Source organism: Theropithecus gelada, chromosome 10, assembly GCF_003255815.1.
Source record: "Theropithecus gelada isolate Dixy chromosome 10, Tgel_1.0, whole genome shotgun sequence".
Taxonomy (NCBI): domain Eukaryota; kingdom Metazoa; phylum Chordata; class Mammalia; order Primates; family Cercopithecidae; genus Theropithecus; species Theropithecus gelada.
In genome coordinates this window covers 64,771,460-64,797,448 of record NC_037678.1, presented here as the reverse complement: position 1 = coordinate 64,797,448, position 25,989 = coordinate 64,771,460, and the positions used below count along the sequence as shown (strand labels likewise).

General features: G+C 48.0%; 1 protein-coding gene across 1 annotated transcript in view; it reads left to right on the top strand.

The window, feature by feature from the left end:
- Positions 1 to 25,325, top strand: part of CTNNBL1 (catenin beta like 1) — a 177,890-nt gene extending 152,565 nt beyond the window's left edge. Inside the window, exons 14-16 of the mRNA XM_025398976.1 lie at positions 13,060 to 13,197; positions 13,429 to 13,501; positions 25,132 to 25,325. Of these exons, the coding sequence (XP_025254761.1) occupies positions 13,060 to 13,197; positions 13,429 to 13,501; positions 25,132 to 25,220 (300 nt within the window). The 3' untranslated portion in view covers positions 25,221 to 25,325. The remainder of the gene's footprint in view (positions 1 to 13,059; positions 13,198 to 13,428; positions 13,502 to 25,131) is intronic.
- The last annotated feature ends 664 nt before the right edge of the window (positions 25,326 to 25,989 follow it).

Sequence of the window (25,989 nt, the reverse complement as noted above, 5' to 3'; positions counted from 1 at the left end):
GACCCGTCACTAAAAATATTTAAGTACGGTTTTGTGGATTCTGTGGCATAACTATAGCAATATTTAATAACGAAAAATACTTGGAAGAATCAACAGGACTGAGATAATTGTATACACATTTAATTCAAATCACGTATTACAATAATCTGTAACTAGCAAAGACTTCCATGTCCTGGGCAGTGGCCTTCTGCTTTTATGTTGTATTCAAAGTCTCTGAGATTCCAGGGCCATAATGTCTCTGGACTACGCTAGTGGTTTCTGGTGAACAAGATTAGGTCTGAACTTTTCAAGGGCATGTAATTCTTAAGACCCATCTAGTGAGCAGCAGTTCTTGTGATCTGGAAATATCCAGGGTTCTTGTCTCAGCAGATTTCACCTGACTCCCCAAATGACTTGAAGCCCAGAAAATACTAAGATGCCTGTTGTTGGGAAGGCATCCTGACTCCTTGTGGATTCCTTCCCGTTTCCATTGGCTAAATGTACAGAGCGTGCCTGGCTTTTGACCGTCAGAAGGAAGACATAATTATATAGGTACTAGCAGGGTTTTTTCTAAAAGAGGGAGGAAAGCCTTGGAGAGAGGTTTTCTCTTTTTTAGTTCCTGGGAAAATTATACTCAGCAGGTTTGTTCAATAAAGTGTTCTTACCACATACTTTACACCGTAATGACTTACAAATTGCATGCTAATTTTGTCACAGTTAAATCATTCCAGGCTTTACCTGAAAAGAAAAAGATGGACTCCTTATAATGAAACAGTATCCACAGGACTTGATGTCTTAAGCAGATTTTGTCCTTTGCATTCGAAACTCATTTAAAGATTTATATGAAAGGGGGTGAAGTGCAGGAGTGAATGTGTGGGGTACATGCGCCTAACACACTGGGTGAGATGGTAGACAGTGAAAGTGTGAGGCTGCCATCGATTTTTCTGCTAACTTGCTGGAAGATTCTGGGGCAAGCTTTGAAAAAGAATCCTGCTGAGAGTTCCTACCAGCTCCTCTCCCACTGCCAGCCTTTTTTTTTTTTTTTTTTTTAGACAGGATCTCATTCTGTCACACAGGCTGGAGTGCAGTGCAGTGGCATGGCGTGATCACAGCTCACTGCAGCCTCAAACTCCTGGGCTCAAGTAATCCTCCCACCCCAGCCTCCTGAGTAGCTGAGACCTCAGGTGCATGCCACCACGCCCAGCTAATGTTTGCATTTTTTTGTAGAGATAAAGTCTTTCTATGTTGCCCAGGGTGTTTACTTAAACTCCTGTGCTCAAGGAAACCTCATGCCTCAGCCTCCCAAAGTGCTGGAGTTAGACCTGAGCCACTGCGCCTAGCCTAGGCTCTTCTTTAAACCTGTGGTTCCCAAACTTTCTCAGTCCATAGATTTGCCAAAAGACAGCTTACAGCCAGTAAAGGCTAGTGATGAGGGGGCTGGAGGCAGAGGACGTGGTGCTTTTACCTAATATCCAGTTCCGACCATTTGCTCATTCACCCTCTACTGCCTCCCTGCCTGCCCCCTTGCCAGTCACAATCATCCTTCTTGCTCTTGGAAGAGAAGTCAGAGGACCTGAATTCTTGTCTCACACCTCTGCCACTTACCTTGCAGTATGACCTTGGGCACTGTTTTGCCTTTCTGATCCTCTCTGTCCTCATTCAGTGGTGCTAATAGGCTCTCCCTCTACCAAGCTCCATAGGCTTGTTGCAAGGTCTGCTGAGATCGGGGCTAGGTGCCAGGGCCTCCTCAATCTCTGCAGACTCATGTAGCCAGCTGCCACTTGGACATCACCCATAGGCTCTTCTGACTTAGCGAGTCTAAAACCAGGCTTGTGGCCCTGACCCTATATAATCGCTTCCCCTACTCCCCATATTAGGGCAGTTTACCAGTTTGACCAGGTCAAAAACCTAGGCATCATCTGTTTACTCCTCTGTCTCCACCTCCCACCTCTCGTAGTCTGGTCAGCTTACCTCTGATATCTCTGCAGCCTATCCACTTTTCTTTCTCTTTACTACCAATACTTACATTCAGGCTACCATCATTTGTTTTCTTCCCTTAGTGCAGCACCTGCCTAACTAACTAGTCTGCCTATCTGTAGGTTTGGGCCCTCCAGTTCATTTTCTACACAACAACCCAAGATTTTTCTAAAATGAAAATTCATGTATGCACTTCTCCACCCAAACACAATAAACAGTGGCCTTGCATCACCTTTGGGATGCAGTCTAACCTCCTGCGCTGGCCTCATGGTGCCTCGCCCAGTTTGGTGCCTGCTGGCTGCTCTAGCTACATCCCTCACCCTTGTGATGTGCGAAAGCCATTCTGTACCACTCGCGCTTCCTAACCTTGTGCTTTCTCAAACCTTCTAGACATTGGCCCGTTGCTCTGAACTCTGCCCAGAATACCTCTCTCTCCATCTTTTCCACATCCATTTCATGAAGCTGGCTAATTTATTACTCTGTATCCTTCAGAGTTTTGAGAAACAAATTAGTCAATAAACATGTATTGAGTGTCTCTCATGTACTAAGCATTCTGCTTAATGTTTCCCTGACAGTTTCTGCAGAATGTCTTCTCTGAGACCACCGGGAGCCCCTCCTGTTTGCCCCAAGTGCACCCTTGCACTGCAGTCTCAGGTTGAAGATCAGGGACTCTGGAGCCAGACTGTGTAGACATAAATCCTGGCTCGGACTCCTACCAGCTGGGTGATTACAAGCAAGTTACTTAAACTCTCTGCTTCAGTTTCTTCATGAGTGAAAAGGATGAGAATAATAGTACCTATCATGTAGGATTGTGGGGAGGACTAAGTAAATGTAGTATATGTAAATCACTTGGAATATTTCCTGGCACAGGGAAGTATGCCCTAAGTGATAGCTATTATTACAAGTATTTTGGGCCTGCATGCTTATGTCTCTCCCTCTAAACTAACTCTAAGTCTTCACAAATAGGGACTAATCTTATTTACTTTCTCCATTTCTGCAGTAGGGTTGTCATTTTCAGCCTTGTATTATTGTATCTGCTATCACAGAAGTACTGATTCTCTCAAGACCGGAGTATAAGTTGTCAAAATTCAAATGAGCAGTCTGGGTTTTTTTTTATTGGGGATGTAAATTTAGAAATTGACTGAATTTAAGTAAATTTAGAATTTGCATCACACTTGTGATGGCAACATCATGGTAATATGGAAGGAACATGAGTATGGCGTCATACAAGCCCAAGATTAAATCCCAGCTTTGCCACACGTGATCTCTGTTCACTTGGGAAATGCCTTGCCCTGTGTGTGTGTTCATTTTCATGATAGCTTTATTATAGGGTCATTTTGAAGATTAATGAGATTGTTTGTAAAAGTCTGCCACATGCTTATGTGCTAAGACAGAACTAACATGTGTAGCCAGTCACTTGTTTATGGGCAAAGCTGTGGTCTGAGAGCCTTGGATTCTTACCAAAGCTGCCATCAGTTAGCTGTGCATTTTTGAAAGAATTTTCTTTTACTGATTCTCCAGGCTGTTTTCCAGCTAAAAGACTTGCAGTTTCTAGGATTCTTCTCTAATAGTCCGCCCTATTTTAGAAGATTTGGAAGAAGATTTGTTTTGCTGGTGTTGATGCTTCTCCCATCTCTAGTTACTTCTCTCTCCCATGGTTCAAGTTTCTCCCCGTGCTTTGGAAGAAAATAGGCAACCAGCATTTTCTGAATGGTGAGGCAATTCCCACCCATGACTAGAGACCGAGTGGAGGCCTCAGGTTTCAGCTCTGAGTCATGTCCCATGTTATTAAAGCAAGAGAGGTTCGTATTGGCTTCATAGCAGCCTCTTTTATGACTGTCTCCTTTTATCAGCAAGGGGCAGCTCACTGCCTGTCAGGGGCAGATTAGAAATGACATCCACATGCTTATTTGGAGGGCTTGCGACTTGACTGCTGAAAGAGATGGAGGCGTGTGGAAAGATGGTGATTTGGTAGTGCTCCTGAGGACAGATTAACATTTAAAGTGAGTATGTGGCTGGAAGAGGGGGAAACACACACACACAACCCTGCAGAAATGGCACCTTGGTGCTGCACATACCACCTCCTTGTGTATCTTCGGAGATGAATCTGTTTATTTTAGCAGCCCCCAAACAGGCTTATGCTGCTGTGAATTGCAATCTGTTCTACTTAATGCGCCATTCACTGAATTACCATCTAAGTTTTTATTCTAACCCTCTCTTATGGAATGAACAAAACAAAACCTATCAGAGTATCTCTCTCTCTCTTTTTTTTTTTTTTTGTTTTCCTTTTAAAAGTTTCTTCAATGTAAGAGGAAATTATAGGCCAAGAAGCTAGGTGATCTTACATTTTAATGCTACTGGTTTGCATTAGTCACCAGATATGGCATAAAGAAAAATATCCCATCTATTTGTTTATACGCTAATACTATGAAAAGTGCATAAAACAAAGCCTTTTTCCTTTTTCGAACTGTAAATTGAACACAGCCTTGGAGCCAAATTTGCATGAGTTTCTGTCCTATGTCTGTTCTGTTTCCTGTTCCCCGTGAGCTTTGTGACCTTAGGAGAGATTCATCTCTTTAAGCCTCAATTTCCCATTTGAAAAGTAAAAATAGTAATAGTTTTTACCTCTTGGAATTCTTGAGAGGAAAAATGAGAAATCCATGAAAGTGCTTAGCACGGTGCCTGGCACTCAGTAAGGACTTGAGAAGTTTCCCTATTGTTAGGATTTGGTTTTTGCTGTCCATCTCTTGCCAGTGTGAAAGGACTAATAGAAAAGGCCTGGGACTGTGGAATCACATTCCACTCAAGTCTCCAACTGAAACCCAGTGGTAGTCATTTGGCATCTGTCTCATGTTTTCCATCTGTGAAATCTGAAAATGGTATTTGTTGTACATACCCAACACAGGGCGTGTACAGCAGGTAAGGTTAATGCAGGTGCCCTGCTTTGCACAGCAAAAAATGCTGCATGGATGCTGAGTTGTCATTGCCTCACAAAGAAGACAGTCACCTTCAGGCTCTTCAAAGGTGAGAGTTGAGTGAATTGATTTGTGGAAGACTCCCTTTAAATCTTAACTCTCCTGTCTCGTTCAGATACAGTCCAACGTACATATAGATTTTCACTCTGAAGTTTTGTAAAGTGAGAAATATTTACGACACTTAAGGAAGTTACTGGATTCCTGGAACGTCCCTTTAATCTCTGCTCATCACATTCCCATTTGAAGAGTACGTGATTTGCATGCCCCTGTTGTCTTAAAATGGCCTAAGGTCACAGCAGATCCAGGGGTTGTGTCTTTGTCACGGCAAAGATGAATTTATTGATGAAAGGATGAGCTGGCCGGGCGCGGTGGCTCACGCCTGTAATCCCAGCACTTTGGGAGGCCGAGGCGGGCGGATCACAAGGTCAGGAGATCAAGACCACAGTGAAACCCCGTCTTTACTAAAAATACAAAAAAAAATTAGCCGGGCGCGGTGGCGGGCGCCTGTAGTCCCAGCTACTCAGGAGGCTGAGGCAGGAGAATGGCGTGAACCCAGGAGGCGGAGCTTGCAGTGAGCCGAGATCGCGCCACTGCACTCCAACCTGGGTGACAGCGTGAGACTCCGTCTCAAAAAAAAAAAAAAAAAAAAAAAAGAAAGGATGAGCTAATCGTCAGTGTTGACCATCATGTCCTGTTGCAGCGGTGATGTGTGTCTCCAGCTTGAGACTCATAGCGGCTCCTCTCTCTGGGAACGCCATCAGCCAACATCCTAAATCCATCCACATACCAATATTCAGGTAGAAATCTGTTACAGCTGGCTATTGAAAGTGCTTTGGTCCTGGACATGCCCCAGATTATCAAAGCCAAAAGGAACCTTCAGGAGCACCGGATCAGGGAAAGAGGGGTGAGGCACACTGCCACTCTCCCCTCCTGCAGTCAGGGTGGGCATTGCTAATGATTTCAGGGCTGCTTCCGCTGAGCTTTGCCTCGGCTTCACGACAGATTTTTGTATCATATTCTGTACTCACTGCAGTGGGTTGAGTTGGCACTTGGGATGAACTCTGTTTGCCTTCCCTGATCTAGTGCAGGCTTCCTGTTTCCAAGCAAAGAAGCTGAGGCCAAGAAAAGTTAAATGACTCGCCTAAGGACACTAGTAAATTAGTATTCGAGCTGGGATCTGATCCCATTTTCTTAGGACTCTGTTCCACCTTGGCAGAGGAACTTATTTGTAGAATTTATAATATATATCATAGTTAAGTGGAGTTCCAGTATCTAATTTGAATATTTCCTGCACTCACACAAGGTCTCTTGAGAGGGAAAGAAGGCAAGGGGAAGCTGGGTGCCTTCTTTAGAATGGGATATTTGTAACCTGTTAGTTCAGTCTCCATATACTAAGGAGGTTGGGAGGCAGGTATGATCTCCACATGGGCCAGCTAACTTCCGTCTGTTCTTTTCCTTGCCATTTTTAAAACATGTCTCATTGGTCGGTTGGGCATAATTCAGTTTTTCCCTGCCACTAGAGAAACAAGTGCACTTGTGTATCTTTAGTGCATAGCCGTCAGAGTATTATTATAGATCAGACAGCTTCAGTTCCTCCAGGACCTTTGATGAGGGAAGGTATAAGGCAGGGAGAAGCTTGCGGTGATAATTTTTTTCTAGAACTCTTACATTGCTTCTCCAGAGACTGACTCCTAGCCAGCTGATCATGGGTGGAGTTTACAACAGCCATTTTGGAGTTTCAGGCACCCTTCGAAGTTCTTTCAGATGGCCAGCTCTACCTCCTCACACACAGATAGCCAAGGAATCATCTCGAGTCCTTATCCCAAGATCAGCTTTTTATGTGGCATCTTGGGGACCCATAAAAGGAGTCAGAAGTGTATTAATCCATTTATAAGTTGACCCTGTCTATATGGAGTAAGATGGGTGGAGAATAAAGGTGACGCCATCTTCTTTTTAAAACAGACCAAAACTTGAGAAGATAGAGAACTGCCCACACTTTCTCACTTTCTTATTTTCCATAATCATTCTGCTTGTTTTATTTCCTTTTAAACACTGAGTACACATTTATGTTTGGCTTCCCTGAATCCATTCAGCAGTAAATATTCCATGCCACAGAGTTGTAACAGGCTAGATAAGGGCTATCCTGACAACAGTCAACTTCACTGCACGCTGGTTTCTATGGCACTTCTAAAACTGTCAGGGCAGAAACTTCGTCTTCAGAAGCCAATCTCTGTTTCATCTCTGTGCATGTTCAGTGCAGCAATGGTGATGCGTTTCTTGGAGATGAGCTATAGTCGTATCTCAGATCTACATTTGAAAATTTCACTTTCAAATCATGTGGCCATACGGCTAAAAGTAGAATGTCGAATTGAACATTGTCAGAGTCTTGATGTTCTGAGGAAAGAGAAGAAAATGGAGTTTGGCATTGCTCTGTTGAGTTTGTTCTTTCTACATGACAATATAGAGAAACTAGAAGGTGCAGTGTGTACCTAACTGGTTAAAAGAAGATCAGATAATGGAGAAAAGTATGAAAAAGGAAAAAATCACCAGGGCTACTGCTGACCTAATTAGAGAAACTTAATTTTGCTAAGCTCCATTCGTGAGCCTCCTTATCACACTAATATTTAACATCTTCCTTTGTTCTCCAGACAACTCTGAAATCTATACCCACACAAACATGGTAGCATGAAAAGAGCATGGACTGGGGTTTGAGTCCCAGTTCTGCCACCCACTAGCCTTGAGGAGCTTGTTCTGCCTGAGCCAGCTTCCTCATCTAAAATGGGGGTAAGAATCCCCGCCTCTCAATATTATTATTATTATTATTATTATTATTATTATTATTATTATTTGAGACGGAGTTTTGCTCTGTCCCCCAGGCCGAGTGCAGTGGTGCGATCTTGGCTCACTGCAATCTCTGCCTCCCAGGTTCAAGTGATTCTCCTGCCTCAGCCTCCCGAGTACCTGGGGTTACAGATGTACACCACCACTCCTGGTTAATTTTTGAATTTTTAGTAGAAACAGGGTTTCGCCATGTTGGCCAGGCTGCTCTCAAACTCCTAGCCTCAAGTGATTCGCCCCCCTCAGCCTCCCAAAGTGCTAGGATTACACATGTGAACCACAGCACCTGGCCCCTGCCTCTCAATATTTCTGAGAGGTAAAGGAGTTAATATACAGAAAGCCCTTGGCACTATTCTGACACATAGTAAGCCCCCAGTAACACGAGCTGCTCCTCTCTGGTAGGTGGGTAATGACAGCAGTAGTTATTATCCAGACTGCCTCACGCAATGTCTATATGTAGTAATCAATCAATCAAAAATAATATGATCTACCGAAAGCTGTGATCTAATAAGCCAAGAAACAAAAAAACCTCCTCTTACCCCTTTCTGTTTCCATTAGTGATACTGATGTCCCACTGTTGTTCTCTCCAAGTTGACTTTTCTGTGCCTTTATGCATGCTATTATTTCCTCTGCTTGGAATGTCCTTTTCAGCCTGTCAAACTCCTTCAAAATCCAGCTCAGATGTTACATTTTCTTTAAGCACTCCTGACCCCACCCCCCATACAGACTTAGTCCAGCCTTCTTGTGGATTCCCACAGCACTCAGTACAGTTTGAAAGGTCCTTTATAATAGTCATTATTACATTTTTCAAAAAGAATTTCATATTCATTAACCTCATTAGATTATAAGCACCTCGATTATGTAGACTGTTTTATCTTTGCTGTCCCAGCACAGCACCTGGCACAGTTAGCTGTTCAAGACATCTCTGTTGAGTGGGTAAATGAATGAGTTCCACTTCAGGTTCCCCTGTTTGTAACCTCCCGGGCCTCTTCCCTTCCCTTCCCCTTCTCACATAGGCTGATACCCTGGTCTTCCAGCTATGCACTCTACCTGCTTCTCCGTGCTCTAAGCCGATGTGTCCATCATTTGGCTGTTTGCATATTCTGATTCATGACATTTTCCTGCACAGTGCTGGCTGACAGTCTGTAGCCCATCATATCTGACTTCTCTGGCCAGCCTGTATGCCTGCTATCAGCTCACCCTCCAAGGCACAGTCCTTCCCCATTTCCTGATGTTTTCACTTCTGCCCCAGCCATGCAAGTCTCAGCACACACAGCTCATTAAAAAGCTTTGAACTTCTCCCTTCATTGTTTTTCAATACTGTTTGGCAAATGCTTTCCAAGACCCTACTAAGGGCTGGGCACAGTGCCTCACGCCTGTAATCACAGCACTTTGGGAGGCCGAGGTGGGTAGATCACCTGAGGTCAGAAGGGGAAACCAGCCTGGCCAACATGGTGAAACCATGTCTCTACTAAAAATACAAAAATTAGCTGGGTTTGGTGGCGGGCACCTGTAATCCCAGCTACTTGGGAGGCTGAGGCAGGAGAGTTGCTTGAACCTGGCACTCCAGCCTGGGTGATAAGAGCAAAACTCCTCAAAAAAAAAAAAAAAAAAGCCTACTAAGCAAAAAATGCTACACAAGGTGCTTCCTAGGGTACAAAGATGAGCACAGTACAGCTCTTACTTTCAAGGAACGCACACAAGGAAGAGGCATGGATCTGAATGGCTAGTTCAAGGCAGACCGTGGGAGGTACCACAACAGAGGTACAAATCCAGGGTGTGGGGATTTGTACTGAATCCCCACTGAAGGGGACTGAAAAATCATATCTACTTGGGGATCTCAGGGAACATTTTGTGAGGCACATCACATTGTAGACTTTCAATATATGATGATAGAGACTGAGGAGTGGGCGGTACCAACACGAGGAGCAAGGCAAGACCAGGAAGGGAACCCAGGCCTGTCTGGGCTGGGCTGGGGTGAGGGAGGGTGAGCAGAAAGTATGGCCAACAAAACTTGTAGGGCCTTCACGCAACGCAAAGACTGTACCTCTAAGGCACTCCATTCTGTTGTCTCTGCCCATCATGCACCCTGAAACCTTACCCAAAAGTCACTTCTTCCAGGACGCCCTTACATTTCACCCAACCCCGATCAGCACCTATCACAATTATTTTAACATGTGGGCACACTATACTTACTTTCTGGCCATTTCCTAAAAGTTTGTGACTTCCACCGACCTCTTCAGTGGTTAAAACCAGGGCTTCCCTTACCTCCATTTTCCTTATTTTACTGCCTTAATTCAGTGCTTAGGGTAGTGTTCTTGCCATTAGGCACTTAGTAGGGCCAGAGGTCTCAACACTGTGCCAAGTTACTCATTTCCACATCAAAGATGAATCCCACACGATTCCTATCCCTGGGGAATCCGTTTTCTAGCAACTGGTAATTATGAGCAACTTAACCTCTGTGTGCTTTGGTTTCTAATTCATACAATGGGACGAATAATCCCTTTCCTGCCCTTTTAAAATTTGGTAGTAACTGCTGAACACTTCAGCGTTCCGGAGCAGGAAGTCATGATTATGAGTAAATGAGAAACTAAAGAGAACCCTCTATTTTTAAACTCACTGGACATCAGTCCAGTGCTCCATGACTACCTCGTGAACATTAATGCCATTACCAGATTACCAATGAATTTGCTACTAAATGAAGCTAGGAATTAGTGTTAGTGATTTGCCAGGCAGTACAGGGCCTAGCAGTCTGCAGGCCAAAGAGGATTCAGGTTTTGTCAGGGGCACATGCTGCATTTCACACGTCTAATACCCCCCAGTCTAAAGCCCTAATAAGTCACAGGAGTCTCCTCTGTAACCCTAGACCTCTCAGACTTGCTGTCCTCATATCCAGTCCTCCCAAGTAGATTCACTCATTTCCACATCAAAGATAGAGGCCTCATAGGAACAAGATGAAAAGTAGCCTTGTGTTGCTACCGGCTGGCCCCCCGGGCAAATAAAGAAGTGCATTATCTGTGTCTAAATAGTCTCTGAAGGATTCTTGGTGGAGATTGATGACCACAGTGGTGAGTTCTTCGAATGTGGAAGAGTGGAAAGCAGGATCCCAAGGGCTTCCGTCAGTGACAGGAGCCCGAGTTGTCAGAAGGAACGGTGGCCATAAAGCTACCAACAGAATTATGAAATGGATTGTTGCCATCAGAAGCATATATTGAGTACCTGCCGTCTTAGGCCCATGTGCTAGTCACGCAGAACAAGTCCCCACACCCAGTTCTCACTCCTGAGAGCTCATAGCCTAAACCGGATGTCTGGCTGGATGCAGTGGCTCACACCTGTAATCCTATCACTTTGGGAGGCCAAGGCAGGAGGATCACTTGAACCTAGGAGCCCAAAGACCAGCCCAGGCAACATAGTGAGACCCTATCTCTACACACACAAAAAAGTTTTAATTAGCTGAATGTGGTGGCATGCACCTGTAGTCCTAGCTATTTGAGAGGCTAAGGTGGGAGGATCACTGGAGTCCAGGAAGTCGAGGCTGCAGTGAGCTGACATCATGCCACTGCACTCCAGACTGGAGGAGAGTAAGACCCTGTCTCAAACAAACAAAACAAAAAAACGGAGATGTCTTTTTTCCTCTCATTGTCTCATTGGCTGCATAGATATGTACTGAGCTAGGGCCCTACCTTCACAGAGCTCACAGTCCACTCCCACGAAATAAAGGCTGGAGACAGAGAGAGCTGGTGGGGACTGAAGTCAGTGTGAAGATGATGGGGAGGAGAGGAGGTCATGTTGCAGAGTGGTTTGTCAAGGTGCTCTCAGCAATTTTAGAAAGGAGAGTTGTTAGCCTTAAATAAAAATCAGGAAGGCCTTTGTGATGGATGTAGCTTAAAAATGATGTGAGATTGAACCATACCCCAGAATCCCAAGGAGGGAAAGCAGTAGGGCTCTGAGCCATCTTGGCAGAAGTGTTCACAGCGCACAGGATGAGGGGTGGGAGGATTGGGGTTGGGGGATGGTAAAGATGTTAAAAATTGATTGCACAACTCAATATATAAAAGTTGTTAGATTGTACACTTTCAATGGATTAATTGTATGTGAATTATATCTCAATAAAGCTGTTTTTTTTGTTTGTTTGTTTGTTTGTTTTTAAAGGAATCTACTAGGGAGGACTGGATATGAGGACAGCAAGTCTGAGAGGTCTAGGGTTACAAAGGAGACTCCCGTGACTTAATTAGGGCTTTGGCCTGGGGGGTGTTGGACGTGTGAAATGCAGCATGGCCTCTGACAAAACACCTAGGCCAGAGGGCTTATGTAGGCAAGTTGGGTGCCTGTGCCATTGGTTTCAGAGTTGTGGAGAAAGGGGACCTTTCTCTGCTGTGGTTAACTTGATTTGGAAGGGAGATTTAAATATACAGATGTTCCTCAGCTTACGATTGCATTGCATCCTGATAAACCTACTGTAAATTGAAAATATCATGAGTTGGAAATGCGTGGCTGCCAGGTGTGGTGGCTCACGCCTGTAATCCTAGCACTTTGGGAGGCCGAGGTCAGGAGTTTGAGACCAGCCTGACCAACATGGAGAAATCTCGTCTCTACCAAAACTACAAAAATTAGCTGGACGTGGTGGCACATGCCTGTAATCCCAGCTACTCAGGAGGCTGAGGCCGGAGAACTGCATGAACCAGGGAGGCGGAGGTTGCAGTGCGCTGAGATCGCGCCATTGCACTCCAGCCTGGGGGACAAGAGCGAAACTCCATCTCAAAAAAAAAAAGAAAAGAAAATGCATGGCTGACTGGGAGCTGAGGCCACTACCAGCCTTGCAGGAGAAGTACAGTTTCTACCACATGTCTGTCACTCTCACCCCATCATAAAGTTGATCCATGGTAAGTCAGAGGCCAACTGTTCCTTACAGAGAGATTATGGAGGCCCAAACCAAAGAGTAAAAAATGAGTGGAAGCAGATAAATAGCTTAGATTTGTGTCCCTTCAGCTTTTTTTTTTTTTTAAAGCTTTTTTTATATGTGGATGAGATCATTTTGGCCCTGATTCATCAGATAGGAAAAAATAGACTTTAAGCTCGCCTCCTGGGGCCTCTATAGTCCATCAAGAATGAGGAATGTGAAAGGTACTTTAGAGTAATGGGAGATGTAGACAAATTAAAAAGATGAGGTAGTTTTCTTTTGCTGTTGTTGTAGTTGCTATTTTTGTGTGTATTATGGCCAGACTAGGAGTCCATTCTTTCCTCCCATTCACTGTCCAGCTTTTATTCCTAAATGTTCATTTGTTTCTAGGACATGGTCCGGCGAGGAGAGATCATAGACAATGACATCGAGGAGGAGTTCTACCTCCGGCGCCTAGATGCGGGGCTCTTTGTTCTCCAGCACATCTGCTACATCATGGCCGAGATCTGCAATGCCAATGTCCCCCAGGTAGGAGGGTCTTGCCCTGCATGGGCCTATCCATCCCTGCCTCCTTCCTCGCCAGCTGCTTAGGTAGACTCTCAGGGAAAGAAGGGGATCGCGCTCTCCTTGAATTCCTTTACTCTATGTGAGCCTTCTTTTTCAGGGATGGGGTGAGGTAAATAATTTCAAGGTGGTACATTCTAGTGTGTCAGGACAAATGGTTGTCTGTCTTTCTCTACCCATTTTTTCCCTTATTAGATTCGCCAGAGAGTTCACCAGATCCTAAACATGCGAGGAAGCTCCATCAAAATTGTCAGGCATATCATCAAGGGTGAGTTGGATGCTACTTATGTCTGGGGCTCCAGAGGTCTGAGGCTCTGTCAGTATCCCTGGTATTTGGTGCGGAGCATTTTCTGCACTGAAAGCCTAAGTTGTCCATTTCACTGTGTGTCCAGGTCATCTTTGTCAGAATACTGAAGACTAGCCTCGTTGTTCTCTGCCTCTGACCCTCCAGTTCCAGAACTTCCAACCATAAACAAGAGGCACAAGGGCTTGAAACAGTTGTTAATTTTTTTTAAAAAGCAAAAAATTCAATTCCAAACTACACATAGTAGAAGGAAATTGCTTTCTTAGGGAAAAAAGCAAGGAAATGACAAGAAATACAATAGTCCTTCCTTATCCACAGTTTTGCTTTCAGTTACACACAGTCAACTGTCCAGAAATAGATGAGTACAGTACAATAAGATATTTTGAGAGAGAGAGAGGCCACATTCATATAACTTTTTTATAGTATATTGTTATAATTGTTCTATTTTATTTAGTTATTGTTGTTAATCTCTTACTGTGCCTAATTTATAAATTAACCTTTATCATAGTTATGTAGTTATCATAGGTGTGGATCTATAGGGAGAAACACAGTGTACATAGGGTTCAGTACTGTGTGCAGGGTCAGGCATCCATCAGGGTCTTGGAACATCCGTCAGGATGCGGGGGACTACTGTAACTGGAATTCTGCAGTGAATTGAGGCAATGTGGAGTGGTGGAAAGAGTATGCCTGCCTTCCGGGCCTAGCTCTGCCTCCCCTAGCTACGAGCATGATTACAGCTGTATATTTACCTGGGAGAAATTTTGCAAAGGTTACAGGAGGTACTACAGCGTCCAGTCTGTACCTGGCACACAGTGGGTGCTCAGTCAGTGTGGGTATCCCTCCTCCCCACCCACCCCATGGAGTTCCCTAAATGCTGTTGGATCTTCGACTGGACCTGACTTAGCTGGAGAGGCCTCTGGCCAGTGAGCAAGCCCCCAGTCACAAGGCAGGGCCCCTCTTCTGAGCTCTGGGTGCAGCCCCACCCTCAGCCACCTAGGGACTAACTGGGGAGCACCGGCTGGCACGTGTGGCAGTGGAGGCCCATGTGGAAATTTCCAGTACTGACGATGTCTGAGTTCAGGGAGAGTCCAGATGGACTAGGTAACTGCAGACAAATCAGTGTTCCCCCTCAGGCTCTCATTCTGCCCATTTCTAAGATGAAGGACTAGGCTAGATTTACTCAGAGCTTGCCTTTAAGTTGCTTCTAGCTCCCATTCCAGGTGGCAGATGAAATGTGAAGATAAATGTAGTCCACACAGCGAAGCAAAGCAAGGTTAAGAGCGTGGGCTCTAGGGTCAGAGGCTTCTGGATCCGAATCTTGGCGCTGTTGTTTACTCTGTTACCTTAGGCAAGATACCAGTTGTTCTTGTGACTGCCTAGAATGGGCAAGGGGATTGAATGAGGTGACACAAGTTAACAGCGAACGTTAGTGTATTACAAAATACCACGAAGATCATTGTCGTCATTATTTTAAGTGAGACATGGCCAAAATCCTGTGGGAAGCCTTGTGAGCGCAGTGGCATTGAACTGGTCTAAGAGGCTAGGACAGAGGCAGTCCAGAAAGAAACAGCACTGTGAGTGAAGGTATAGGGACTGGAAATCTCGTGTCTGCTCAGCCCTCCCCATCCGGGAATGGTAAATCCATTGTGCCCATTTTGTAGACAGAGAGTATGAGGCATTGGAATCTGTTGTTTTCTCCTTAGAGAAAAAGAGAGTAAAGGGGTCCAGTGGACACACTTAGCCCCACTCATGCCTTCCGGAGTGACACCCTGGGGGCTCCTCCTCAGTGTCAGATTCGTGTGAATTACTGCTCAGAGCGTCATTTCGCCTCCTCCCTGAGGGGTAGCTGTGGTGATTTGCAACTCCAGCCTTTAAATGGCATTTACTTCTAACGCCCACTTGTTCAATTAGAACTTCTTACTACACTCAGTTCTGCTATCCTGCACTGAGTGTTCTCCCTGCACCTCCGTCCTTGTAATCAAAACAGTGATCTTCCAAGAAAGGGAAAGCATTTTTAATGGGTGCTGACGTGTAGTAGTGGATGTTTTTCTTTCTCAAACCCTGCCACACACAACCTAAGTGATTTGCAATTTCCCATTGTTGTGAGCCCCGGCCTCTGTCTCCCTCGGATCCTGCTTTATTTCCCCAGTGCCTTTTAAGGCGCTGAGCCCACACTGGACAGTGAGTGGAGGGTTGTTGAGTGGGCGCCTGGGCAAGCGAGCAGATGAGTGAACTGGTGAAGGGTCTGCACAGGCGCCATCTTCACTCCCACCCCTCTGCTTTTCTCCCCCACTGCTTTCTGCCCACCCTCACCTCTACCACCTCCATGCAGACCCTCGCAGCCATCCTTCCAGGCCTGGGTTCAGCCCTTCAATTCTCTCCCCATCACCCTTCATAGCCAGCTCCTTAGTCCATCCCACCTCTTCTGCTTCTGAACTCAACCTTGAATCCATCCACTTCTCTGCATCCATTATTCCCATCATAGCACCCTGATTCTTTCCATCCGAGCCCTTATCACAACCTGTGATTGTTTTTATTTATGTGTCTGTTTACCGCTCTTGTCTGTCTCATACATTAAAATATAAGCTCCATGACGGGACATTGTCTGCCTTGTTCACTGTGTCTCCCCAGCACCCAGAGCAATGCCAAGCACATGATGGGAACCAGTAACAATTTCAGACATTGTGGAATGAAACCTTACCCTTGTATGAATTTAATGTGGCAAACATTGACTGTGACTCTCCTCGGGGCTAGCTGGGCACAGTGCTAAGTGCTGTGCTAGAGGTGTCACACCGCAGCTGCCCTCATGGAGTTTACGCCCTTCCGGGGACATAGAGTATAAATGATTGACCATAATCCAAGCCCAGTGGAATGCATGCTCCAGGAACTACTCAGCTGGCCCTGCTCGATGCCAGGCTCTGTGTCCAGTCCTAGAGATACTAAAGGAATAAGCGAGATCCCTATCCTTCAGGCGTTCACAGTCTAGGGGAAGAGGCTCAAAACTAATTAGAACGTGCTAAGCACTTGTCAAGTTGTGAACAGTGTGCTGAGGGTGGGAGTGTCACAGAGGCAGTTATGGAAGCAGGGAGGGAGCCGCTTCTCTTCCTCAGGACTAGGACTGGTGCCCAAACCAGGCAGAGGGAGCAGAGGCCCGGAGGAGGACAGGGCAGGATGCAGTGGCCTTGGGGAGGACGATAGCCCGGTCAGGGGGTCCAAGCAGAGGTGCAGGAGGCTGGAGTGTTGGGTGGGGTGTGGCTGGGCCGGGCTTCTGAGTTCTGCTAGGTGCACAGTGAGTTTGGTGTACCAGGGGTGACTGCATCCGTTGATTGACCAGCAGACAGCAGACATTCTCATTAGTGCTCGGGGAATCGTTTGGGAAATTTGAGGTCATCAGTGTGGAGGTGATATCTAGAGTCTGGGAATTGAACGCCATTGCTCAGGTTGAAGAGGCCCCGAACATCACGCTGGCAATTAAAAGAGTTCTCTGTAGATGGAATGTTGTCATAAAGGGTTCTCAGCCCTGCCACTGGCATGCCCTGTCCTGCCTCACCCACGCCAGGGGAAGCCAGTCTGCAGCAGGGTGTGGAGCCTGTGTGGTGTGGCCTGCCTCTGGGAGCACCCCTGAACAGGGTGCTGCAAGAACCCTCAGGAGCCCTCACTTGGGTGGAGAGGGTGGTGCTGAGGTTGACAGGGTTGAGGCTCCCATGGAGGTGGGAGGGTTGGGAGGCTGGGCTCTTCTGGGACCCCTGTCCAAAAAGCCCATCTGGTTCTTCTTTTCATACCACCCCCACTCCTCCTACCCTTCCTTCAATCGAAAACCCAAGAAAACAAAGCCTCATAAAGAAAACCAGCTCATCAGTCTGTCCTCTTTGATTTTAATTTTGTTTTTCAGTTTGGGTTGCTTCCTTTTTTTTTCTTTAACATACTAATTAGATGCAGGCTTTTTTCTTTGATTTTATGGCCTACATATTTCCTAAGTTTTGCTGGCAGGATGACAGCTGATGTATCCCTTGAGGTCTCAGGAAAACGCTGATGAGGCAAGCCCAGCGGGGGACTTTTCCCGTTATTTTTCAGCCCCCACTCTCACAATTTCCTCCCTCCTCTGTTGGGGGTGCCAAGAGCGCAGGGAATAATTGATGGCTCATTAAAGCCCCTCGCTCTGCACACGGCTTACTCGGCACTCCCGACGTCCGGCCTTCCCCAGAACCGGCAGCACCTCTGGCCGGAGGACTGTGGGCCTCCTAGGGAACCGTGGTCTGAGGACTGAGATTACCACAAAGAGAAGGGCAGATGGGGCCGTGTGCTCCGCGAGGACAGCAACAGACTTCCCGCCATTTATCGCTGTGGTGCTCGGCGCCCCGACTGGCAGAGAGAAGGAGTCAGTTGCTGCAGTTGGGGTGCGTGCTGAGGTGGTGCTGTAGGCTTCTTTGTGCTATTCCAGAAATCCAGGACCACGGTAGGTAGAGTGGTCACTTACCGAGCTCCTACCTCCTCTGGGTCAGACATTTGGGGTGCAGCGTCATTACCTCTGGTCCTCACAACAGGCCTAGAAAGCGGGGTAACAAGGAGACTGAGACTCACTGAGCTTAGTGGAGGTACCTGGGTCTCTGGTGATGTAAACTGGATCCAGACTTAGAAGGAGCGATGCACAGCGGTAGGGAATGTGCCAACTGCTGATTGGCCCATATGCTCCTACGGGCTTTTAGGAGAGCAGAAAAATGCAGGGCACCCACCTTTAGGGAGCGCCCATCACAGGGTGCTAGGCAGGCTTCTAAGATAAGTGAGACACCCAGGAGACTCTGTCCCCCGCAGGCATACTTCCCTCACGAGTCAGGTGACCGACCATAGTGCAAAGCAGAATGGAGCCGGTGCTGGGATGCAGAGGTCCAAGGGGAATGAAGATGGCACAGTTAACTCACAGTTAATCTGGCTGGACATGAAAAGGAGCCCAGAGATCCAGGGAGGCTGTACGGAAGGCTGTACGGAAAGCGTGGCTGCTTTTTTATTTTTTATTATTGTAATAATAATCTATCATTTTGACCATTACTACCATCACTACCATCTATCCACAGGCCTTTTTTTGCATCTTGCAAAACTGGAACTCCCCGTTCCTCCCTCCCCCCAGCCCCTGGCAGCCACCATTCTGCATTCTGTCTCTGTGGCTGCCTGCATGGGAAGGGTTTCCGTAGGCAGCTGTGCACAGGCATCATTGAGCAGTCATCGCCTTGGCTGTGGCGTTGGAGCTGTGACCTGAGAATGCTTTGAAATATCAATATTTGTGCCAAGGGTTGCAGTGGAAGCCGCTGGCCAGTCTTGCCGCTGTTTTAGTCTCCTGGTGAAAGTTGTTGGAGGACCACACAGATGCCCGGGAGCAGCCACGGCTACAGCACAGCGGCTGGTTTGCAGAGGAGAGCTTAGAGGATTACTGACTCAAAACTCTCTCACTGCTGGGCAAAAAGAATGAGCCAGGAACTTAAATGCTTTTAGAATTTGGCCCATGGCCCTTTGATTTGCGAGTATTCTTTATGGCTTAAAATCTCCTCCTAGTAGCTCATAAACGTATTTCCATATTGATTTGGGGCTCTTGGTAACCCAATTTGTCTGTGTGGTTGTAAAGCTGCAGAGGCTGATAGGATTTATCTTTTGATGACATGTTGACGTGTGTGTGACTTGCAACTGGTCATGGATACGGTGTCCTGCAGGGCATTTGGAGGCAGGAAAGGATCATGGAGAGAGACTTGTATGTTAGCCCTGTAGCCAGCGGCCTTGACAGGGCTCAGAGGCATCTTAAGGACACCTCGAGAGCTTTCCAGCAAAGATGTTACATTTGCCTTAGGATTGCTGCCCCCAGGCCTCACACCCAGTTCACCCAAGAGGGCTCTCTTGAGCGCTGCCTGGGGTAGTGTGGTGGTGGTATGCAGAGAGGGAGGGAGAACCACTCTTGGAGAACCAACTGTGCTAAGACGGTGGAGCCTGCAGTGAGTTGCCCAGGTTCACAAGCAAGCTCTGTCTGTTGCTTTCTAGTGTCTGACCTCAGGCAGCTCTTCCCCTCTCCAAGCCATCGCTCCTGCATCTGTAAGATGGGGAGAACCTGTCTCAGAAGGCTGCTGTGAGAATGAGATGAAGTGCTGTATGTATAGTGCTCACATGGTGGCTGGCACCTGGAAAATGCCTGTTACATGTTAGCTGTCTTTATTGTTATAGTTAGTGTCCAGGCTCACCCAGGATCAGACATGCTCAGACCAGCATAAATTCTGGATCTCTGTGTAACTCTGGGCAAGTTAGTAAGTAACATATTTAAGTCTTGGTTTCCTCCTCTGTAAAAAACACAAACAAAAAACACGTAAAATAAATCCTGCCTCTCTCAGGAAGCCTCCAAGGTTGAGATGCAGTTGGGTGCCTGGGACCAAGCTGCATACTCAGCGAATGGAAGCTCCTTCCTTCCTTGACCTAATCCGTCCGCCTGGAGTTAGCAGCAGCTTGGACTGAGATGCCACCGGGAAAGGCAGTCACCGCACACAGGCTCGACTTCCCGGGGTCTTGTGGGGGTGGGTGGGTGTCAGTGGGTGCTTTTCCAACCAGGTAAAACATCCATGGGACTCTGAGAACTTGACCGTTAGCATTGTAAGCAAGGGTCTTTCTCTGTAAGCGGGTTTCATTTGAATGACATCCCTGATGAAATTAGAACCGGCAGCCTAGCAAAATGTTCTACTCCTGGAGAAGCGCAGCTTTCAACCTTCCAAGTTCCTTGTTGTTGTCAAGGAATCTTGTTAGACCTGAAGGATTTTCCTTTCTCGGTTTCTATTTTGTGGTTATATGTACATCTTCAAGAGTTTTCAATGTGAAAATACTGGGCATTCCTCCTCTCTCTTCCTTCTTCCTCCTGCATTTTTAAAAAGGTGAACATTTAAGGCTTAAGATTCATGGATCTGAACCAGGCTTGTGAATACTGGTCCAGGTCTCCACCCTGGAAGATGACTTTTCCCCATCCACCAGCCTCGGTGCCCCCTCCCTCTCCCCCTCAACATAAACAGAACAGCTTGTATTCCATGTCTGAATAGTAAACCTGCTGTCTAAAGTTTGCTTTAATATTTATGTGTTCAGCACTGCTGCCTGTTTCTGAGTTCCATCAAAGCCTTTATTATAAGAGCATTTGAAAATGTGGGGGAAGTAGAGAAAGGAGTTGACGTGTATGCCATCTTTCTCACTCTCCACCAACTTAGCCTCTTTCCTCTCTCCTCTCATCCTTCTCTCCCTCTCCCCTCATCCTGCAGTCTCTTTTCCTCTTATACACACATGCACACACGCGCACACACACATACAGCAAAGAGAACTCTTTCCCAAGACCTCTGGGAGGGCTCTGTTCAATATTTATAAACTGCTGCAGCAGCTGTAATAACCAGAGGTAGCTGGCACCGCCACGATTTGCTCCAAATAGGACTCTGCCATAGAAACAAAGAATGAGCAAGGGCAAAGGGTGAGGGTGAGGTGCCTGGGGGTGCAGCTTCCCCGGGCAGTGGATGAGCACCAGGCCAGGTCGTCGGACCTGGTTCTGGGCCTGGCTCTGTGGCTGGCTCACTCTGGGACCCTGGCCGTTCACCTGCCCCCTCAGTGCTGCAATAAATTTCTGAGAACCCTTCCAGCCGTGATATTTGGTAACTTGGCATAAGAGAATGTGACCCCAGCCAGTCCACCCACATCTGTCCTGGCCACCGAGGCCCCTGTAGCACAAGACATTCCTGTTTTGGAACACTCACAGAGCAGGGGTTTTTCCCGGAGACCGGGGCCCAGGCAGGGTAGCCTGTTGCTTAGGTAACAGGATGCTGCTGTGAGGACCAGCCTACTCCCAGTGGCTTTTTAGGGGCCTTTTTTTTTCCCCCCTATCCACACGTTTCAAGGTTTGAATTCCAGCTCCTCTACATCCTAGACTTGGGCAGGTTGCTTCAGTTCTCTGACAGCCCGTTTCCTCCTGGGTAAATAGGGATGGTGTTCTTTACCTTGTAAGGTTGCTGCAAAGGTTACATGTGAGACAACATAGATAATGCAGGCACATAGCAGTGCACAGCACATGTTAGTTCCACTCCGCTCTGTGTGGGACAGGCCCTCTTCCAGGGGACACGAAGCCATTCACTGCCTGCGGGCCAGTCGGATATCCTCTTTCCAGAGAATGGGTGATGTGACTCTGTTTGCTTCTTGGCACAGTTGGAGTGACAGTGGAGACTTGCGCATGGGATGGGTGCTCTGTGTACCATCGGCATGTGTAAGTGAGGCCTCGGCACAGGTGATTCGGCAAAGGGAATTGATGCAGGTATGGGTTCCCTGTGCTTTGTGCATCCCTAGAAAGAACTCAAGGAAGCTGGCTTTACTGTTGGAAAATCACTGCCCCAAAGCATCAGACTGGTTCTCCACTTCCCTCCCTCCTGGGTCTGAGAAGACATTAGGAGAGCAAAATGTTAGCTCAATCCATTAAGACTCCTGCTTCCAGACCATGCCTCCGGGGATATTAGATGCCATCATGGTCATTTCTCTCTCTCCTGGGGCAGCAACTGTATCATTCACATGTGAGTAAGAGATACCACTGACACGCAGCCCCAGAGCCCTCTCCCGAAGCTCAGTTCCTGTCTCGTCACCGCGGCCCTCTCTCTAAGAGGCCTTAATAGGAGGCATCACAACCATTTGCTGTTGGAGGTGATGGATGGGCCTAACACAAGAGGATGATTTCCGGGGGGAGACACACAGCTGGCACACGCCTGAATCCCAAATCCCATTTTCTGGCACACATCCAAAGTAAGAAAGAGGAACGGGGCAAAATAAAGAGGTCGCAGGAGCCAAATTATTCCCCCCCCCCCCCCCCCCCCCCCCCGCCGCATTGGCGGGGGTGGGGCTGACGGGGAGCGTGAGAGGCCACACGCTTTGTTTGCTCTCCCCAGTCTTTGTCTGGTTTGGATCAGCAGGTGTTTTGTTATGCAAAAGCCTCTTACTAGAGAGTTCTCTCCGTTTTCTTTCTCAACTCAGGCCCCAGTAAGGGACCAGGGGGCAGAAGTGTAAGCAGCCATCCTAGTCACCCCCTGCAGGAGATCCTTCAGCACCCCACTCTGCTGGGGGCCCTCGGCCAGGCTCAGCGGGGAGGAGGGCAAAAGCCCCTGCCTTCGTGCAGCTCTCCATCTAGGGAGAGAGGCCGAGGGAGGATGGTCTGGCAGTCAGGCCCACGTGTGCTGGAGGCAGTGGCCTGGGGCTGGGCGTGGGAGTGAGAGGTGACCAGGCAGGCTTCAACAGAGAAGACGACTCAGGAGGGGACCCGGAGGGGCTATGGGACTTCTCCAGTGCCACTGCTGACCTGAGCAAAGAAGGCTCAGGGAGGGAACTCATGTTCCCTGGACGTTTGTTATTTGAACATTTTCAGAGGGGACTACCCAAGGGCACTTGTGAGTCAGAGCTAGGATTCGGTCGCAGCCCGATGTTGCACCTTTTCCTCTCTGGCTGTGGGCAGGGGACAGTCAGAGGGCAGTGAGGGGTTGGACCACCCCATCCTCCTCCTTCCTCTCCCACCAGATCCCCTACATTTGCTCTAGGAGCCACTGCAGGAAGTCCAGGGTCACCAAATCACCCCTCGCCATCTGCAGAAAAAACCAGGGTGACCACGTTATTTTGGGTTACCAGGACACTTTTTAAAAAATGAGACAGAGTCTTAAGGATCACTGTGCTGGGACAACAGGGGAGACAAGAACCCAAACCTGCCCACCGTGACACTCTCCAGTGGTATCCTCTGCCGAACTGTTGCCAGAACTGTGCCTGGAGCCTCACGCTCCTCAGGAATGTTTCCTTTCTCTTCCTGGTCTCGCTGAAGCCTGGCGCTCCCACACCACTCCTACCACTGGAGACATGGGGGGGTCTTCCATGCTCCAGTACTTCTGGACCATTCTCTCTCCCTCCCTTCCCTGAATACACCCAGCTGTCGAAGCTTGTGTCAGGGGACTGCAACCCCCCACACAGCCCCTCCCTGTTGTTGGCACCAGCACCTGTTCCCCCCAGTCCTTGGGGGGATTATGGGCTCACTGTCAGCCTCTCCACTGCTCTTGTCGTATTTCTTGGTGATTGCAACCACCAAGAGATTCACATCTCTTTCTCATACCCCATTTCCAGTCTATCTGTAAATCCTATTGGAGCCACCCTCAGAAAACATCAAGAAGCTGAAGACGTCGCCTCACCTCCACCATTACCTGCCCGATCCAGGCCACTGTCATGTCGCATCTCCTTGCCCTGCCCTTGCTTCCCCCGTGGTGTCCCCCACACAGCATCGGAAGGGATCTGGCAAAAGTCAAATCACGTCACTCCTCTCTGCTCAAGACCCTCATAGGGACTTCCACCCCACAGAAAGGCCACAACCCCTACCATGGTGCACATGGTGCATCTGGGTATGGCCCCCTCCCGTGGCTCCAGGCTGTGGCCACACTGACCTCTTCGCTGACCCTCAGATAAACCAAGGAAGCGCCCCCGCCCCCCGCCACCTTAGATCCTCTGCCCTGGCTGCCCTGCCACTGGCTCCCAGACCTTTCCACACTCATCTCCTTCTGATCTTTAAGCAGATGCTCCCTGCTGACAGCCACCTGTGTATTTTGTTCACTTTTTGGTTTGTGACCTTCACTAGAAAGAAAGTAGGCTCCACACAAGCAGAGATTTGCATCTGTTTCGATCACTCCTTTATTCCCATTCCCAAAACGAGGTTCTCAAACTGGAGCATACATCAGCATCACCTGGAGACTCAGTAAAACCCAGATCACTGGGCCCCACCCCAGTTTCCTGTTAACTGGGTCTAGGGTGGTCCCAAGAATTTATGTTTCTAGTAAGTTTCCATGCAGTGCTGCTGCAGCTGCTGCTGATCAGGTCCACACTCAGAACCACTAGTCCAGAGCAGTGTCTGCCCAGCGGCTGTCTGTCTTAGTCTGTTCGTGCTGCTCTAACAAAATCCCCGAGACTGGGAAATTTATGAAGAACAGAAATGTACTTCCTCACAGTTCTGGAGGTGGGGGATCCAGGAGCACCACGCCAACCTTTGGTGTCTGCTGAGGGCCTTCCTGTTGCATCCTCACATTGCAGAAGGGAGAAGGGCAAAGGGTCTTGAGAGTTCCCTGGAGTCCTTTTGCAAGAGTCTAATCCCCCTAGATTAGACCTAATCTAGACCTAATCTAATCTTGTAATTAGATGGTAAGAACCTAATCACCCTGTAAAGACCTTCGCTGCATTGGGGATGAGGTTTCAGCATGAATTTTGGAGGGGACACAAACATTCAGACCTTAGTAGCATCCACGCCGTGTGTGTTGAGTAAATAAATAAATGAGGGTGAAGTGAATAAATAAATGAGGGCGGAAGTGAAGGGTGTGGCTAGGAGGGGAATCCAAGCATGGAAAGATAAGTCGGCGCCTTTCCACTGAGGGCCTCGAAGGCAAGGCCCCAAGGAATTTGGCTACAGTGGGGGCATTAGGGCAACTTGTACCTCTGTGGGAGCTGGGGTTCTGGGAAAGGTATGAAGCGACACAGCCATGGTGGACCCCATGCCTGGGATCCACTCCTGACTCTTATCTTTGTCCCCCTAGAGTATGCAGAGAACATCGGGGACGGCCGGAGCCCGGAGTTCCGGGAGAACGAGCAAAAGCGCATCCTGGGCTTGCTGGAGAACTTCTAGAGGCACCTGGGGCCTGCGCATCATGGACTGTCTCAGCTTCCCTCCCAGGATCAGTTTCTACACAACTCTGTGTGGCTTTTGGACAAATTAAAGCTAGTTTTGGTATCCCTGAGCTGATTTTCTTTGTAGTGAAGCTTCGCCTGCTAACCCTCCCTTCCCCCCTCCCTACAGCAGCTACTTCAGGACTCCCCCAGGGAAGGCCCGTGGGCAGCCTTACTCCGCCAGGGGGGACAGCTGAGGCTCAGGGCGTAGCAGTGACAACTTCGCCACCGTGGCTATGCAGGTGGTGCTGCTGTGAGGCTGGAGTGGGGGCCCAGCTAGAGTCTAGATGTGGGACCCGAGGCCCGGGCCTCATGCTCCAGCTCCATGGGGAGGCCAACCGCACAGCACAGCCCTCAGCGCATGCAGAGCCCTGCCGCATGTCAGACCACTCGGGTGGGGGCTGCATGGAGGATTACCAGATCCCAACGTGGGCCCCACCGCACAAATAGCATCAAATCTCAGTGAGGCCCTGGCATCTGGGCTGCTCAAAGCTCCCCGGTGGTTCCGTGCATCAGGGTGAGAGCCACCGCTTTAGAGTGGACAGGTTTGGGTCCATATCCCCACCGCATCATTACCAGCTATACATTCTGTTCTGGTTTGGGGTTTTGTTTTGTTTTTTTAAGACACAGGGTCTTACTCTGTGGCCCAGGCTGGAGTGCACTGGTGCGACCACGGCTCACCGTAGCCTTGACTTCCTGGGCTCAGGCGATCCTCCCACCTCAGCCCC